This window comes from Cyprinodon variegatus, unplaced genomic scaffold (genome assembly GCF_000732505.1).
Source record: "Cyprinodon variegatus isolate N-32 unplaced genomic scaffold, C_variegatus-1.0 Scaffold104, whole genome shotgun sequence".
Taxonomy (NCBI): Eukaryota; Metazoa; Chordata; class Actinopteri; order Cyprinodontiformes; family Cyprinodontidae; genus Cyprinodon; species Cyprinodon variegatus.
Genome location: NW_015150557.1, coordinates 916,334 through 935,391, shown reverse-complemented (window position 1 = coordinate 935,391; position 19,058 = coordinate 916,334). Strand labels below are relative to the sequence as shown.

At 37.9% G+C, this 19,058-nt stretch overlaps 1 protein-coding gene across 1 annotated transcript in view; it reads right to left on the bottom strand.

Moving 5' to 3' along the window:
* Nucleotides 1–19,058, bottom strand: part of dst (dystonin) — a 128,404-nt gene that overhangs the window by 23,823 nt on the left and 85,523 nt on the right. The window contains exons 53-73 of the mRNA XM_015374488.1: nucleotides 18,868–19,024; nucleotides 18,302–18,428; nucleotides 18,075–18,125; nucleotides 16,604–16,839; nucleotides 16,359–16,488; nucleotides 15,940–16,139; nucleotides 15,350–15,848; nucleotides 13,609–15,080; nucleotides 6,471–6,632; nucleotides 6,175–6,345; nucleotides 5,766–5,932; nucleotides 4,661–4,820; nucleotides 4,122–4,448; nucleotides 3,892–3,976; nucleotides 2,980–3,221; nucleotides 2,681–2,887; nucleotides 2,484–2,603; nucleotides 1,828–1,935; nucleotides 1,522–1,740; nucleotides 1,239–1,442; nucleotides 160–391 (exon numbers count right to left, since the gene is read on the bottom strand). Of these exons, the coding sequence (XP_015229974.1) occupies nucleotides 160–391; nucleotides 1,239–1,442; nucleotides 1,522–1,740; nucleotides 1,828–1,935; nucleotides 2,484–2,603; nucleotides 2,681–2,887; nucleotides 2,980–3,221; nucleotides 3,892–3,976; nucleotides 4,122–4,448; nucleotides 4,661–4,820; nucleotides 5,766–5,932; nucleotides 6,175–6,345; nucleotides 6,471–6,632; nucleotides 13,609–15,080; nucleotides 15,350–15,848; nucleotides 15,940–16,139; nucleotides 16,359–16,488; nucleotides 16,604–16,839; nucleotides 18,075–18,125; nucleotides 18,302–18,428; nucleotides 18,868–19,024 (5,276 nt within the window). The remainder of the gene's footprint in view (nucleotides 1–159; nucleotides 392–1,238; nucleotides 1,443–1,521; nucleotides 1,741–1,827; nucleotides 1,936–2,483; nucleotides 2,604–2,680; nucleotides 2,888–2,979; nucleotides 3,222–3,891; nucleotides 3,977–4,121; nucleotides 4,449–4,660; nucleotides 4,821–5,765; nucleotides 5,933–6,174; nucleotides 6,346–6,470; nucleotides 6,633–13,608; nucleotides 15,081–15,349; nucleotides 15,849–15,939; nucleotides 16,140–16,358; nucleotides 16,489–16,603; nucleotides 16,840–18,074; nucleotides 18,126–18,301; nucleotides 18,429–18,867; nucleotides 19,025–19,058) is intronic.

Below are 19,058 nucleotides of genomic sequence, written 5' to 3'. Positions count from 1 at the left end.
GAGAGAGCAGGATTTTAAGCTAGCAACAGGAAGGCTGAGCAGGGTGCAGCAAAGGGGAGCTTGTCCCTATTTGTGATAAACTCAATGCTCAATTATATTCAAATATTACGACAAAATTCAAAGTTAATCACAGACTTAGTGATACAGCACATCCAATACCTTTGGCAGATAAGTCCTTGTCTGGTCCTTCGGATCGAGCAATCATCTCTTCACCTCGTTGCCTCAGTGTCTCATAGGCCGGCTGCAGTTTCTCCAGATCCACAGTAACAGCTTTGTTTTCAGTAATCTGCTCCTTGATCTTGTCTATCTCTACTGAGATGGACGGAGGCTGGCGCAGGCGTTCAGCAATTCGCTCAAGCGACTCCAGCATTGGATCAATCTTATCATGGAACTAATGCAAAATCAGAAAGAAACTCCTTAGCTGTAGTGTGAGGTTGATTTATTTATTAACTTTTTTAACAAAGCATTAAAAAAAGGACAGTTTATTATGTTTTAGCAAGAAAAATCTGTTGGTTGAATATTTGTATACTAATCTATTGATACAGTGGTCAGAGTTTGCAAAAACTATGTGTAACATTTAGGAGATCAAAAACATTATAAAATATCCAATTTCCAAAGTGGATTAAAAAGCCTTAATTCTCTTTGTTCTGTGTTTGAATATAATGGGTCTTTTATATGTAACCCATTTAAATCTATTTGAGAAAAAGATGTAAGTGCTTCACTTCTAGATGTAACCATATGCAGGTCACAACAGTGATTTTTAAGTACATCCACCTCATTGTTTCAAGGCATTAAAATAAAAGCTGTTTTCTAATTTTTAACCAGTGGGAAAAAATAGGATCTCCCTCTAAAATAGTTTGCTTTTGGATATAGTGTCTCTATCGGTCCAAACTGGTGAGCCATGTCTAAATGATGCATTATGCATGCATTCAAAGAAAGGTCCCTCTAAATTTATGAATATTTATGTAAATTACATAAATATACAGAGCGGCATTTAGCTTTGAATTATGAATGACCAAAGCTGTCTGTGTAAAGCAGATTATAGGGAAAAAATGCCATCTGCTTAAAGCTGTTGGCATTAATATTACTATCATTACATAAAAGAAAAAAGGTTAAAAACAACAACCTCATATGTTGCTTGTTTGACAAAAAAAAAAAAATACTAAGGATGTCACAAAAGCAAATACATTAAGGTCCCAAAACAAACGCATGGAGGCCAAAATGTATGTGATGCTCACCTGGGTGGATTTGGAAATGGCTTCATCCAAACTGGCAGCTCTCTCCTTAACATCAGCCTTGAGTTTGGTGTACAGTTGGTCTGCAGACGTATATTTCTCTCTAATGGGAGCTCCTTCCACTGGGCTCAGTTCAAGCAACTGGGGACCTGTTTTGTTCATCTTGTCGATGTGAGGCTTGTGCTCAGCAATCAGTTCTCTCATTTGCTGAGGGAGATGTCAGATATTCATTTATATGGCCCTTTTCTTTTCAATGCAAGTCTTATAACGCATGTTGGCTGCTTACCCTGAGCTCCTCTTGTTGTTGTCTTAGTGTTTCATATTCAATAGCAGGAGGGGGAAGCTGGCTGAAGGTGCTTAAGGTTTCCTGCAACCATGGCCACATTTCTTCATAGGTCTCCCAGAACTGCCCAGCCAGAGACTGTGCTCGCTCCAGCTGGAGACAGCGCTCTGAATTCAGCTGGCTAACAGTACTGTACTTCTCCAGGAGAGTCTGGATCTTTTCCTGATTAAAAGCAACAACAACAAAACCTGTAGCTTTTTGTGCTAAAAATATTACAACAACTGTGTCAAATAAAATAAAAAAAATCACCTTCAGGGCTTCTCTCTCTTCAGGGTTTTTGCTGTTCATGATGGCTTTCCCAGTTTTTACAATCTCATCTACAACATCTTTGTGTTTCATGATGTCCATGGAGAAAATCTACAAAATAATTCCAATAAATATTGTTTTATGTCACATAATAGCTTAAGTTTAGTGGATGTTTTTGTTCAATAAATACATTACTATTAGGGCTGGACGTTGTGGCCTTAAATTGTTAACACAATATTTTGAGATACTATCATGATAATAATAAAACTGACGATAAAAACACAAAGAAGTCATTCTTAGCTAACTGAATGATTGTAGAGCCAACAATTACAAATACTGCTCTGAAAAAAATAATTAAAAATTCAAATGGATTTCTTTATAACACCATTTACATTAAGATGTGTTATTTATATCTCTAAACATAGTAATCGCATTTCATCAAATTCTGCAAATTTGGTAAAGCCCCAATGTTAAAAAAAGTTTTTTTTTTTTTTAAAACAAAAAACTGGGAGAAAAATATTATGAATAAAAATTCGTAATTCAACCATTTTTCTAATTTTCACATAGACAATAAACAAAAAATGTTATCAATGACTAGGTATTTCTTTATAAATATGAACGATAGGATAAACGCCCACCCCTAATTGCTATGCACTAACCTTCTGTGCTTGGAGCTGAGCTGTAGTTTGGTCGTGCTCCAGCCTGATCTCACACATTGACAGCAGCTTCCCCTCAGCATTGGACAGCCAGGAGAGCTCGGTGTCTGCAGCCTTTTCAAACTGGTAAAGAAAGATATTAAATGAGAACAAACAACGGAAAAAGAAAATGCACTCATGTAACAACCAATCTGATTTACCTGCTGAGATTTAAGGATGTCAGCGTTGATCTTGTCCACCTGCTGAGTGATGGTCTCACAAACAACTCTATAGCGCTCATTATCGTCAGTCACCAGCTTATCCAAACTCTCTCTAGTGTGCCAAGGGATCAAGTCTAGGAGTGAACTGCTTAGTTCATTTAGTTTGTCTAAGACAGGCTTCTTGTCTTTGGTCTCCTTCAATAAGTCCTGGATAACATTACATCAAACATTAAATAGAAAATTACTTAAATGACACTTTTTGTTAAATGTTTCTTTAGAGTTTGATCAAAAGTTCTTACTTTCTGTTTGTTTTGGGAATGAATCAGCTGGTCGCCCACTGGCTCCTGGTCAGCAAAGATCTTTAGCTCAGCCTCAGCTTTCTCTAACCAGGTGTTTAAGTCTTTATGGTGGTGTTGCAGTTTATTGGAGAGACTCAAAACCCCCTCCAGTGTCTTCAAAACATTTTCACTCATAGAGTTAATTTCAGCATACTTTGATTTTATTCCATCCAGCTTGCCTTGGATGATAACCACCTCATCACCTAGACGTAGGAAAGGAAAACAGAAACACTACTTTACTCATTTGTCAAATAGGGTAATAGAGGCTATCGATAGCTAAGGAAAAAAATAAAAGCCCAATAACCTCAACTGAATACATTTTTTTGGACTCCTGCTAAAAATATTCTATATGAATTAATCTTTTACCCAAATAGAGTAACAGAGATGTATGGGTGTATCCTTTTTAAACAAATATTCAATGACACAGTTTCCTAAATACTTTACATGTATATACTGATCTGGATTTAGGAACATGTAATTAGATAAGCTCTTTCCCTTTTAGAATAAATATAACCCGAGAGAGGATAAAAGCCGGGATCAGAACGTAATGTCTTGTTCTAAAAAGGAATAATAGCAGGGGGGTAAAAATATTGTCATTGGGGACTTTGTTAAATACCAAAAACTTCGGAAGATAGAATTGTTCCTCACCTACTGCATAAATGCATACACGTTTAAACATTTATTGGTAATTAAAAAAAATGGAGAACATCTTTACAACAGGGGAACAATCATTTAGCGCCATCCCCTTCTTCTGATCATGAAATCATTCATAAATAGAGCATGTTATAACACCATGTATATGAGAAGTTTCTTTAAATGCATGTAGCTAAAATAATAGCCCACAAAGCCTATAGTTGTAAGAGAGTAATATACCCGTTGTTTGCTTCAGAAGCTCCATTCCATTTGAGATGGCTTGGTCAACATTCTTCTTCCTTAGCTCAATATCACCCTGCAGTATCTGAATAGGAAAATCTCAGAGAGTCAATAAGGAGTTCAAATGCATCTTACAAATAACAAAGGGTTAAAAAAAAACGATAATAAAAGCTGAAAGATGATGTGATTTGAAAGAAAATGTAATGGTTGTTCTGGAGAGGAGAGTATACCCGCTGTTCGGCCAACTGCTTTTCAAGAACGTCAGATTTGTGATCCTGGACGGACACTTCCTTCAGCTTGGAGTGCACCTCACTGAGCCAGTTCATAAGAGCCACTTCATCCTCTCCAAACAACTGGGCATTGGCCAGAGCTTGATGCAGCATGTCAGCTTTCCTCCTGCATCTCTCCTGGAGCTCTATGTAACTGGCTTGAGTGGTGTCCAGTCTAGACTGAACAAACTCCTTCTCTTCCACAGAGCTTGCAGTTTTAAGCATCTGACCCAGACTGACAGCCTGAAGCAGGTCTTTACTGTGACCCATAATCTCCTCTTCCAGGCTCTAACCAGTGGTGAATGGAAAATGGAAAAAAACAAACAAACAAAAAACAACAACACAAAAACATAAAAATAACAATGAACAAAAATGAAAATGGCTGATGATGATAAACTTAGAATAAAACAAGCAAAATTTATTTTACTGAATAAAAAACAAACTAAAAAAAAAAAATGGTTTGTTGATGATTAAAAAAAACAAAAAAACAATAAACTTACCTTATGCTGTGCGATTTGATCCTCCAACTTGGATGTCTCAGTGCCAATTGGCTCACAGCTGGCCAAATGTTTTTCTGTGGCGGCAAGCCACTCGTTGAGTGGCTCCAAAGTCTCATGAAACTGCTGAGTGACCCCTAAGATGCTCTCCAGTTGCTTTTGCCTGCCATATGCATTTAAATATATTTAGACAGATATATGTTTGCACATTCAAAATACCTCTAATGTCACTAAAATTCAAGTTTTGCCAATCACTTCTTAGTGGGCTAAGAAGAGAGCTCTGAATGAGGAATATCAAAAACAAAAATGTAAGCCTCAAACTAGCTGAGTTTTCACATTTATCATGAACTGGAAAAGAATTATCTGAAAAACCTTCAATGTTTTCACATATTACACGTTAAAATACAAATGGCAAAGTATTTTATTGGGATTAATATGAAAAGCCTGCACAATGTAATGCAAAATTGCATTGGAAGAATGTGCTGATAGGACCATTAACTGTTCAGTCTGCAAATCTGTATCATAAGGAAATCTATAAAAAGTCTTATTTGTAGTCCGTGGACACAATCAAACATGGGTGAAAACTGCTCTGTATAAAAAAGATCAAAATTGAACCTGCTGGCATGGATGTGTGTGTGTTTTAGTGAAATGGCCCTGAAATTAGCAGCCAGTGCTATATTGGAGTAATTTAGATGAGGTGTTTCCAGTGGGCTCCAGTCCTCAAGAATCTCCTCCATCTTTTAAAACTGTTTCCCTTTACTTACCAAGACTGCAAAGGGAAAATCCACCCTATGATGAGGGTATGTGGCATCTAAAAGTTGCAGGACCTCTGGGTTTTAGAACAAAGTTTCAAAATGGCCCCCTATAATATGTTTAATATACTTTCAATCCAATAGCACTGAGCTTGAGCTTCTCTAAAAAGAATGATTTCACTGTCTGAAGTTTACAAAGCTGGTATGACTCAAACAAAATGTACAAAGCAGTTTTCTCATGTTAGAAATATGATAAGATTCTGGTTGTCAATTACAAAATTTGAAAAAAAGAAAAATTAATTGTAGGGTATTATGATTTGAATGCACATGTATAATATACATGGGTATATACAGACCTGCTTTCAGCTTTCTTGAGCAGATTGTCCCACCTCTGTCCCAAGCATTCAATCTCTTTTGTGATCTTCTCCTTGTCTGCAGCCTCAGCCAGTTCTGCAACCTTTCCTCCCTCATTCTTTATGAGCTCTACAGTTGGCTTTCGGTCATTCAGCAGTCTCTGTAAGAGCTGTCAGCAACAAACAAAGCAAGTGAGTTATTAAGAGCAATAAGAAAACCACTAAATCTTATAGTCACAAATTAGATGTTCATTACACAAAAAGCTTTGTGTCACCTGTTTGTGATTAATAATGGTGTCAGTTAAGTGGGAAAGCAAACGTTAGGCATTTGTTTAAAGCGTCAAAGTGTTAAGACTAGAACAGACTGCTTTTGTGTTTATGCATGTACCCTATGGAACTGGTATTTACTTACTCTCTGCTCTTGTATCTGTGCCTTCACCACTTTGAACTCAGCAGAAGGAGGCCTCTGCGTGGCCATAAGCTCTTCTGTATCGGTCAACCAGCTAAGGAGGGACTCAAGAGCATCCTGAAATCTTCCACAGTGTAGCAAAGCTTCATGCAATTGTGCTGAACGTTCAGCAACCTGTAGGTATGTCATAACATACAGATGTGTCACTTTCTCGAGTAATGACAATTGTTATCCATTTTAACAAATATCCAAAACACTGTTATTAAGTAATGATGTCATAAAGTAATAACTGAAATAACCTTTTTATTAAGAGTATTCCACTTGGAGTTGATGGCGTCCAAGTCATCCTCAATTTTTTTGTTAGTGGAGCCTTTAGCTGCATTCTGAATGAGGCCCTGCCCAAGTAAGTTGATGTCATGGAGTTGCGTCTGCAATGGATCAATGTCTTCTTTCTGGAAAGTCTAAAGATAAAGTGAACATATTAAACTGAATGCTTATTTCAAAATAAAAGCTTTCACAAAATGATTAGACTTTTTGTAATAATTAAAACTTGTGTTAATAAAAGACAAAATTAGACTTTACCTCAAAAATTTTTACAAAGCAAAAAATAGTTACCGTAATGATGTTTCACAAGTAATTTAGGTTTATATCGATTATAAGATTCGACTCAGCTTTTTCACAATGACTGGTTTTCTTTTTTCAAATACTTTTCCAGAATTAATTATATAACTCTAGTTATTAAAATTAGATTTTTTTCCCCCTAATTTATCAACATAGATAAGGAATAACATTTTACATTTTACTACAGACATTTTCCTTATTTCACAGTTTTTAAGTTTAAAAAGACCAAATTCAGGTGTACGAACAATAAATGTGCTAAATAAACATTTAATTTAAATAAAAGAACATCCTGAATTATGTGAAATAACATAATTTTGAAACAGACGAAATATTTTAGCTTACATATTTATTTCTTATTATATAAAATCCTATTTTTCCTATTATTATTATTATTATTATTATTATTATTATTATTATTATCATTTATTAATAAACCAAAATGTCTGTGTTAAGTGCCACTGCTATACAGCAATTGAAAATATTCACAGTTTTACTATAATCACCTATGATTATGAATCACCTAGAGCAAATCAATAAAATTCCTATATATAATTAAGATAAAGAAAATGTACTCAAAAGAGTTGCTGCTAAACAAATGACTAAAACTGATTTTATCTAGTCTAAAATACATGATTACAGCATCATCACATGAGGTATAAATCTAGTCAAAACAATTAACTCTAATTCTGGAACTAGAGGCTGCTAAATGATTTAGCAAAGGAGATTTAGCAATTAAACCACAGCTGTGGATCATATCCAGGTTGGACTGCTGGGAAAGACCCTATTTGACCCATCGTGTAATCAGATATGTATGAATCCAGGCAGCCGGGAACAAACATGTTTAAATAGACAGATCCTTAACTGAAGTCTGTGCTGGACAAGCTGATAAGAACAAAACTTAGACATGAAGAAACACAATCTTTTTGGGCACCTGTGGGGGGAAAACACCAAAGGGTTCAAGATCTGTGCATGTAGCAATGGCGTTCAGTAAAGCCTCAATCTCCTGCTCCCCTGCATGTTTGAATGTCTGTAAACCTTTAGGCAGACAGGCCTCCAGTGACTGCAGGAACTCTTCCAGCTCCTCCATGTTGTACTTGGATGCCTCTTGCGGTTGAAGAGCACATGGGTCTGTTGTCTGGCAGTTGCCTGTGGGTGAAACTACAGAATTTCCATACGTCTCAGGATGTGTCACAACCACACTAAGGAGCTCACACTCATCCTGAGGTGATACATCTTCCAGCAGCTCCGCAGTGCTTAGCTCATCATAATCTCTTAAAGTCCTGGAACGCCAGCCACAGGTACCATTTTGAGTTCTGGAAGCTGACCCCAAAGATGACCTCCCTGAGGCGTATTTATGCTCTCCGTGGCTCTGACTGTCCTTTTCATTAAGGTTTACCACAACAGATTCTTTAGGTCTTGGTTCCTGGATCATGCTGCTGCTATGATAGAGAGACTGTCTGTCCCTTACAGGGGAGAAAGGAAAGTCTTCCTGCCCTGAGCTGAGTGAACGCCCTGTTTTCAGATCCCCGGAGGTATGCATTGCCTCTGAGGATGAGAAACTTCTTGTACCAGGGCCTGTTCTTTTGTGGGATCTATGTGAGTGTCGGTCCCTCTCTACAGAGGGACTGTAAAGGCCAGAGTCCTCTTCAGACGTAAGCGAGCTGGTCATACTTTTTCCCTTCCTGTCACCAGTAAAGCCAGGCCTCTCCCCGGTGCCAAGAGACAGTGTCCCGCTTCGGCTCCCAAACTCAGCCAAATTATTAGGAGTGAAAGTCCTCCATGACCTACGGTGATGAGGATGATCCTTCTTTTCTACTCCGTGAAGGCGTGACTTGGAAAGCACTGTGTCACTTGTCATGTTTCCATTAAGCTTCAGCCGGTCAAAGACCGCTCTCTCATCCAGAACTGTAGGCTTCCTAGTTCGAAGTTCAAATGAGCTAGAAGTGGAGAGACCTCCATTCCCACAGAGGCTGCTAAGATCCAAGGTCCGGTGAGTGTAGGGTAAAGTTCCAGCAAAGTGCCTGGAAGAGAGGCTTCCCTTAGATCCAGAGTCTATCTGCTCGTTGAGCCGCACAGTGTCATATATGGATCTCTGAGGAACATAGCAGTCATCAATGTTTAGGTCCTCCTCCCCCCCCTTCCCAACACAGGAAGGGTTTTGTCTGAGGCAATCAGGTCTGCTCAGCGGTTTGCCCATTGCTGGGGCAATTGTTATTGCTCAGAGCTTCAAAATTTTAGGAAATCCTTTAATGTACACTACACCCCACTTTAATAAACAATGAGCAGCAACTTCAATAAAAATTAGCAGCAACTGAGTGCACCATAAAATTTGTGGCCACCTAAATAAGAGGTCATGAAATACAAACTCAGCATTTCCTCTTGTTCTTTGTTGTTTTTTTAACTACAATTAAAATTTTCTCTTGAGGTAATATCCATAAAAAAAAAAAAAAACTTTCAGAAATAGAAACATGCCAAACCAGATGAAAATTTGCATAGAACAATTCTTGTAAATCTATATATTCCAAATCAGGAGTCCTGCCCATTCCTTTAATATTCCTTCAGGCTTTAGTCAAAAGTTATTGTGTGTTCCTCTGATTCAAAGAGCTTCTTTATCCCAATCAAATCTTTATAGTATCCAAATAAACAAATGAAAAATGTGAAAAAAAAATATCCATAAACAAATCCAGAATCCAGAAGGCTCTGCTTGTAAATACAAGCAGCTCTGAGGGGAACTGGTACTCCCAGATAAACAAAAAAAAAAGCCTGCCCTTCTTCTCACATCGCTCCCCTCGCACTGAAAGGCACCCTCCTGACAGAAGGTTTCATGCCCCGCCCCCGCTCATTATTCAGACCACATCTGCCACAACTCCATTTGTGCTCCGAGCCGCTCCGGTACATGTTGATTGGTGGACATGTGACCCCTCTCCCCCCTTATTGTAATTCTCTCTCTTTTCTCCTCGGTCCATATGACTTCACTTCTAAGCCATCCTCTGCATCCTGACACCGTCACTCACTTTCCATATCTTTTCTTTCAGCGACTGAGGGAATTGGGAGGGGAAGCAGTATGAAGAACCTTCACACACACACAAAACCACCTCTTACTGATGACATCACAATATGCTGAAACAGAAACACGCTTTCCCTTTTCTCTCTCTTTGCTCTGCAGTTGCCGTGGACCCTGTAGATATTCTTAATTGCTTTGGAATGCTGAGGGAGGCACAGGTCTGAAGTAATTTAACACCAAAACCTCTGCCAAGTGTGCAATTTCGCTTTTACACCCAGTCAACCAATGTTGTAACAGAAGAGGAAAAAATAAAATAATTTTTTTTGCTGATATCTACACTATAACAGTGTGGTTAGAGAAAGATGCTCCCCTTACTTCCCAGTCAAATATGAAAGGAGAGGCAAGGAGAATGTGGCCCTTGTCCAAGGATAGATATGCATTCGTATCTAGAAAAGTATTAGATACAAATGCTAAGAGAAAAAAGGATTAAATAAGGATTAAAATAAGAATCTGGATTCTTACTTTATTTAAACCAGAGTAAATAACAACTGTACACAACTTTTTAGGTTGCTTTTCCTGTTTCTCTAACTTTTTGCATGGACAAAAATATGATCCATTTGATGAAATTGTTGTTGATGCAGAAAGGAACGCCTTGTTTATCATCAGTCGACTGCATATCATATCTAACTAGAACTAAAAACAGAAAAAAACAGAGATATGGCATATTTTGATTTAAAGAAGAAACAATTCCTGGCTAACTTACATCTACATTACTATATATGGAAGCGTTCCCAAAATTAACCATACCAATTAACTTTTATCATATTTTAGCAATCTGTTTTTTATTTATCAGTTCAGTGTTTGTTTGTTTTTTTTTTTCAATTGAAGCCTCAACTTTCACTTTTCAATATTTTACTAAATTATGGTGTCTTTGACTTCTGCTATACAAATCAACTTTATGATATAAACTGTATGCGACTATCTCTCAATTTGGGTAAAAAAAACACGCCCTCTTGTGACACAGAATTCTAAGTCTGCACAGAAAACAAAAAAAGTATTTTTCAAGTGGAAAATCTAAAGTGATCACCTACAGTACAGGAAGGATGATGCATCTCTGCTCATATACCAACAGGTCTGCTGCGGTTTCAAGGTTTTACTTAGAGGAAAATGTGTCATGATCCATACAACATGGAACAATATACGCTTTCAATGACACTTTTTTTCTTTCTATCATCAAAATTGGGTACTTGATGTAAAACTATGATTCAGGGGGAAGAAATTCCTTTTAAATTACAGTAGATGCTGATGTAATGTCTGAAGAGTAAGAAAAGACAAGCACACACACCGGCAGAAGTTGAGTCACTATAACTGACGTTTATACACATGAAGACATACATACGCCAGGTCTTCTAAGCTCTTACAAAGTTATGAAACTAAATAAACACATGGTGCCTCTTTTAAAACTTGACCTAACATGGTAACAAAGCACAGAACAGAGATACAAATCCAAATTCTGTCAGTTGAGTTTTTTCCTTTATCCCTGGCTGTTTTTTAAGGCTTGTCCTAATTCTGTAAACAAAGATGATGGTTCAGTAATGTTTCCTTGTGTCCTCTCATCAACAATCAGGACCATCCACTTGCAGCTGAAGCCATATGACCTCTCAACCCAGTAAAGTGAAAGGTCAAAGTTTTGTTTCAATGCCACTGCTGCTAAGTAACAATCTAAATCAAACACTTTATTAGTAGTTGTAACAAAACCAAAAAAAAAAAAAAAAGGATTTTAATCCAGGCAAACGACAAAGAGGTTAAGATAAGGCACAGGACACTAAAATTTAGGGACTTAAAAAAAAAGCCTGCTTAAGCTTAAGCCTGCTGTTTACAGTGTTTTAGTGTGATGTTATCCAATACTGTAAATTAAGGGATTTTAGCCTGTTGTGGTTAAACATTTATTGTTATCAGTTAAGTTACAGAAGAGAATTGTTTTTTTTTGCCTTTATCTATAAATAGCTGTCATAATACTGCTATGTCTATGTAATGAAAAAAACTAAATCACTAAATGAACCACTATTATTTTATTTAGGACCCCGAAAAATATCTGTATACAAATATATAATAAAGATTCAAAATATCTCTAACTAAATAGAGATCAGAAGGCAGCTGTAGTACTGAGCAAACTGACGCCCTGCTGGGTGAGCCACCTGCCTGTGATCGCCTGTCCTATTGGCCGTCATCATTACATATGGAACGCAGGGCTTTTGTTTGTACCAGATGCCCTGAGAGGGGCATCCCTTAAGTGCCCCTCAGAGGTCTGCTATGTATGCAAAAAGCCTACTCAGTGAGGAGCTTGTTTGTGACAATAACTAGGATGCTTCTTGATGCTTATGAGAAATTTGCAAAGTTGTCTTCTTGCATATTTTAAGGTAGATGATTAATATAAAACTCAAAAACAAATTTCTTTATCTTACAGTTTAAGATTAATTGAGATCAATGCACTAGCTACGATGTGCTAGTACAGTAACATAGCATGGTATTTTAGCATTAAATCATACCTAAAGTTAATTTAAGTAAAATTTTGCATACAGATGAAACTGAAATCTGATCATGTAAAAGTATAGATCCCAACAACAAAATAAGTGATTTTTCCCAAATGAGTTTTGTGTCGATTTTTGAACTTTATTCCAAATGGGTCACCAATTTTAGACTAGCATCCTTTCTAAAAACATTGTAGGCTAATCTAAGAATTGTAGTTTTTGTCTATGATGAAAATGAAACAGCTAGTTGAATAAGATTTTTGCACGACAGTAACAAAATAGACATTGCTCTTAGATGTCTAAAAAAGTTTTCCATAGTTGACGAAGACAAAACTGTTGATGATGATTCATTGGACAAACAATGTATGTGGACAAACAAATATTTCTGCTTACTATGTAGGAAATCTTTTGGTGTAACATTAGTTCATTTGTTTTGTGTGTTGCTGTTAAAAACACAGTGATTCATGGATCAACAACAACTTTAATGTTAAGCAATGTTTACTGCCTTGTTTATGTTTTGTCGGTACGTTGTTTCGTACATTTCGATTTGCAGGGACCGTCCCCATTTTGGACCACCTGTACCGAACTGAAGCTGTCTCAGACTTTTAGCATTTCTGCTTGGAAAAAAATCTGGTTGTTTGCGTGTTTACTGTTATAATGGTGGCCAGGGGTAGCATGTCATCAAAGAGGAGTATTTGTCATGGTAACAGAAGAAGTGCAGCACATTGCTGTCTCCTCCATAACAGTCTCTTCTGCTGTATCAGCATGTAACTTAAAAAGAATATTTATTTTTTTGTGCTAAATATAGTTATTTTGGGCCTTTCATCAGCTGAGGAAAAACAAGTTTTTAGCCAAATTGATGAGTTGAAACAAATAATGATCTATACGTGTTTTTTTTTTTTTTTTTTTTTATATTACTCATACTTGTTTGTATTTTCTTTGTATTTACATTTATGGTAGATTCAACTAAGACAAAGATAGAGAAGATATGGAAAAAATCTAAATCAGACTACAAATTGACTAAAACTTTTGCATATGAAATAATTTAATTATGACTAAAACTAATAGTAATTTCATCCACAAGACTTGGTCATAACAATGTACATCTTCAAGCGTTACGCTAAAAAAAAGTGATGGCATATTATAAGTTCAGTTTTTTTTTATTTAAAGAGAAAGAAAAAAACCCCAACAAAAATAGGACAGAGGTTTTTTCTAATAACAACTACCGGTAACCATAACTTAAAAAAATGCAATAATCTAGCATGTTTTTTAGGAACATACCTTTAAAGCATCCAGCTGTTGGTTGATCATATCTGTCTCCGAGCCGACCGCCTCCTGGGATGCTTCCCTGTCCACAGCTCTGAGTAGTTTATCTTCCACCTGATGCACTTTATCATACAGCTCCTCCAGCTTGTTAAGAGTACTCTGCACCTGGACCTCTCTCCCCTTGGATCGATCCATGAGTTTGTTACACTGTTTGCTCAGAGCATCCAGATCTCTCTTCAGGCCCAACAGTTCAGGGGAAGCCTCAGACTCCTTCAGCATTTTCTTACAACTTTCCCCAGCATAGTTTGTGCTGGCCATTAGCTCCTGTAGCTTAGACATGAAACTCTGAATGCTCTGCTGCTGCCCTCTAAGGGTGGCCAAGTCTAAATCCACAGGAGGCATGCTGTCGAGCTCATCATCCAGTTCTGTGAAACTGGTAAACATCTCACGAATGCTGGTTTGGAACTGTCCGATACCCTGCAGTTTACTCTCCAGCTCTTGACATGCTTCCTCCAGCTTTGTGTTTAGGTTGCTGTAGTCTTTTTCTATGTTATCCACCTGGAGAAGGAGGTCAGTCACTCCCTCAGCATCCGGGACATCTACTACAAGATCCTTTGCTAAGGTCTTCATGTGCTCCACTTGGTTCTGAACTCCCTCTAAACCTTTATGTTGGGCTTTTAAGTTTGTTAGGTACTTGTTGCTTTGTGCCTCAACCCCTTTTGATTTAAAGGAATCAACCTGCTTCTTAGCTCCCTCAAGTTGACCCCTTGCTTCCTTGAAGGCATCATTAAATTCTTTAACAGTATGGGAGATTTTTTCGAGTTGTTCCCTTTTGACCTGTAGTCCTTCTGTTAATTGGTCTAGTCTTGTACCAATGTGATCTTTCTCTTCTTTGACAGCTTCAGTGTCTGTGTTGACCACCTCCAAAAGGCTTTCGGCACTTGCGTTGAGCTGCTCCAACAGTCCTCTGTGTTTGTCTACATCCTTCTGGAGAGCTTTTACCTGAGAAATTGCGCCCTCGACAGCAACAGGATCAACGTTGACTTTGATACGGCTGTCATTGGCTTCACAATCCTGAATCCAGGAACTCAGTTTCTCTACATTCTCCTGAAACTTCTGAGATTTCTGCAGGGCAGCTTGCAGTTTGTCCACCTTCTCTGCAGAGCTCTTCTTTACTTCCTCCCAGTTGGAAGACAAAGTACTGAGCTGCCCTTGTAGTGCCAGCTTCTCTACACCATCAGTATTTTGCAGTAACATCTCTCCTTCCCCAGTGATTGTATTGTAAGCCTGTTCGTGTTCTTTGAGCGACTTCTGGTACATAACATGTTCCTCCAATGTTTGCTGCAGAATGTCCACTTTGGCAGAGATGGGCAGAGACTTTTCCTGGTCCTGGAGCTTCTCGGCCAGCCAAGATTGGAAATCTTTGGAGGTTTGATGGAATTGTTGAGAGCTTGCAAAGGTGGAGTTAAGCTGTTCAATCAGTTTAGCTGTAAAACAAAAACATAAGAATGGTAGAATGCCTTAAAGCTTATCTTTGAGAGTCCAAAATGACACGATGTGACTTTGTATCTTCTCCTTCAGTAAACTACATTCCATACAAAAATGTGTTGTTGTGGCTAGTGCTAGTTGTAATTGCTTAGGTGTGCAGTTGTTTTTTTTTTATTAGAAAAAAAGAGTGTGCATTTGCCTTCTTAGGTCAACAGTCAACTGTGTGGGTGCAAATCTACAAAAGACACCCTTAGAAAAAGTTACGAACCTGCTTTGTCCTCCAGCCGTTTAAATGGCTTGCTGACACTTTCAAGCTGCTTAACCAGGTCAGCTTTAAGATAGTCCTCAGTCACCAACGCTGACAGCTCTGCATTAACAACCTCAGCTTGTTTCAGCTTCTTTCTCTCCTCTCTCAGCTGAGCAGAGATGTTTTGTACGTCTTCTAGCTGCTTCTTCACAGCGTCAGGCTGTGTGCTGCTGCTGTGATGGTTGGTGAGCTGTTCTTCTAGCTCAGTGGCAGTGCTGCTGAGACCCCTCAGCAACTCCTGAAACTCATTAGTCTTTATCATTGCTTGGTCGATGAGACAGTCCCGCTGCTCCAGCTGTCCAGTGAGGCCCTGCCACTTTTGGGAGATGGCATTAAGTTTTTCCCTCACCATCTTACCACTTGAGGGCTCTGTGTCACCTGATGAGCTGAGGATGTTAGAGGCTGCTTCTTCAAGTTTTTCATAGTGAGGTTTACGGCTCTTAAACTCATTTTGCAGAATCTGGATTATATGGATTAAGAAAAAAAAAAATCTGTCAAGATGGTCATCCTTACCAGATGTCTAATAGTCAAAAAAAATTTACTTTGCAAACCTGAACTTGTTGCTTCTGCATTTTGAGCATGTTGGGATCGATAGAGAGAGGTCCAAGAACACCCAACATCAGTTCCTTCTCTGAGAGCCACTGGCTGAGCTGCTGGTCTGTGGTCTGGAAGATTTCTAGATTCTTATTAGATTGTTCCAGGTTCTGCTTCCTCTCTTCCACAGAGCCGGTAATTTCCATCCATGCAGCATCTAGCAAAAAAGCCAGAACATCACCATTCTGGATTAGTCAGCACAAACACCTCTATCTAACCTCTGCCACATTGTTTTACTCTCCTGCTGCACATGTCTTAGTACTACAAATAAACAAAATCAGATAAAGCCACATTCTAACACACACTGCAGCTTTCAGACAACAAGAATACTAATCTTTTGTCAATCTCATATTATAACATTGCATAAGGTGCAGACCTATTTCTGATAGCATCTTCTTCCATTTTGCTGCTTCGGGGGAGCTTGGATTAGCTGAGATCAAGCCCTGAAGTTTCTCTCTTAGTTTCTGGAGCTGCTCCTGTTTCCTCTTCATGTCATCTTCAAATGTCTGCACAAGTCATAAAATGGATAAATGCTGAATAACCCACATCTCTCTCAAATGCAAGAAGGTGGCTGTTATTTTTATTCAATGGCTTATTTGTCCAGTTGAAACTCATCTTTACCTTTTGCTGTTCAAGCTGTGTTTTTACAGAATCCTTTTCAGCAGCTGCAGCATTCCAGGATGCGGCAGTATTCTTCATGTCCTTCAGCCATGTCATCATCTTCTCTGTCTCCTTTTGGGTTTCTTTTACCTCTTGCAGCACATCACTCAGCTGCTCCATGCGGTTCTTCAATGTGTCTCCAAGGTTTGTGTATCCCTCAGTGACAAACGACATGTTCTGCTGGATCCCCATCAGCTCTGAGGACATTACAATACAGTTTTTACAAACACTCCTCTGTAGTTTTCTTTTATGATGGTTTAAACATTTCTATCCATATAGTTAGAGGCTATTATAATAGATCAGCTGTATGATTCTATAAGTATATTAAGTGCAGGTTAAATTGTACATTTACAATTTCAATCAACTGATATCTGATCATGCAAACTGTATTGTGTCTGAATTGATCTTAAGACTTCTGTTGTAAAGAAATACAGCCAGTGCTATATTTTGCAGTAATAAAAATGGACGTGGGTTTGCTTTAGCATTTACTGCATTTAAATTAACATTTCATAGATGTGGGACAAGGAGCATGTAAAAAATGGTACAATACAAAAGGCACAGACTTAGTGGGCTTAAAAGAGAATTTCTGAAAAAAATTAATGTACCATATGAAAAAACTCACTGTCTGCGGAGTAGCAAGAAATGTATTTATCTTAAAAAAATATCTCTAGATAACTGTATCCCTGTAATTGACAGTCATAAGCTCAATATTTTGTCAGAGGACTTTATTAATGTAAAATTATTATACACAGAGCCACTGATATAGGTAGGAAAAATAATCTATTGCCCCTTAGAGTCAGTTAACACCTGTTTCCCATCTGTTGCCTTGTACCGCTGGCCAGAAAACTGAAGGAAAGCAATTATATCTTTCTCTTGAGTATAGGAAAGACCAATCCTTCTAAATGGAAATATTTCTTGTCAAGAAAAAATCATGAACAGCAGTGGGAAGAAAACTAAAGTAGAGGCATTCTATGAATCCTGTTGGAAAGGTACATGCTGGTTGTTTGTTCAGCAGCCACCTGCTGCCTGACTACCTGAATAGATCACCTGAAGAGCTTGCTAGTTGCTATGTTACTCTGGGAAGAGTGAAAAAATGTGCTTTATTTGGACCATAAAGCAGATGTTTTTGGGAAGTTAATGAAGTGAAAGCTGAATAACCCGGAATGAGGGAAATGTCCTGAATATACAATTGAAAAATCTGTTTCTGTTTTTTTGTTGTTTTTTTTACACAATTAATCATAGCATATTATACATTTATATCTGAAATGTATGTTCATGTACAATAAAACCAATACATTTTTGCAATAGGTTAGTAGGAGAGGTGTACTATGATCTAGGCCTACACCATAGCCACATCACTTTCAACTAAGAAATATCACAGCTTATCACAAACAGTGTTCTTTTCTCAGCATCCACACCCACACTTGGTTACCTTTATTGGTTAGGTAGGTATGGCCTGCTGGACCACCACCATTAGTTAGAGCTGATGCAAAGACAAAAGACAGAAGATGAAAACCAAAACCATGACAGCCAGTTTATGTCAGTAAAAGTTCTTACACAACCTCAAACAGTTAGTTTCATCAAACAACAAGGGTAAACCAAAACACCATGCCTGCTGTCCTGCATAACTCAAACACATGGGAAGGTTAGGATGTTTACCTGACTTCATAGGGGTCTTCGACTTGGCAGAAGATGTGAGAGAGATAATCAGGCTGCACAATGTTGAACCTTTACTGTTAAGGTCTTTGACTGCAGAGTCTTTAGATTTCCATTCATCCAGCAGCTCCTAATGGAATCATTAAAACATGTAAGAATCAAAAGATGGACACTAAAGATATACAAAAGGTATATAGTGTAGCACTTGCTTTAATGTTTTAGTTTTGTTTTAAATGAAGAATTCTTGGATGTATTACGCTGAAAACAACTTAATAGTTAGATAACACTGTTTCACTCCTTGTTCTGCTCTACAGTATGTTAACACTCATGGTTCATCTGTCATTAGCTGGCAGAGAAACCAAGATGAGATTAAGGGGAGGCTAAGGAGGATAAGAGTAATATCTCTTGAAATGAATTTTATTGCAACATACTGTACATAATCTTGTGTCAGAAGGGACTTTGTAACATTTGACTTCTGTTTCTGCATTTTAGGTCGAGTTAGGTAAAATATATGTATGGCAGGAATATCATTACTTTTCCTATAAGCTATTTATGTATCCCAGACTTACAGTGAGTATCTGCAGGTCTTTCTCCAGATTTTGCTCACTGCTGCTTGACTTAGCAGCAGGTACTTTTTCATTGGTCTCTTCCAGCCACTTGGTAAGCATGCAGACTGCAGAACTGAACTCTCCCAGCTGGTCCTGACAGGATGATAGCTCTTCTTCTCTGTAATACACAAAGGAAAATTAGGTAAAGTATT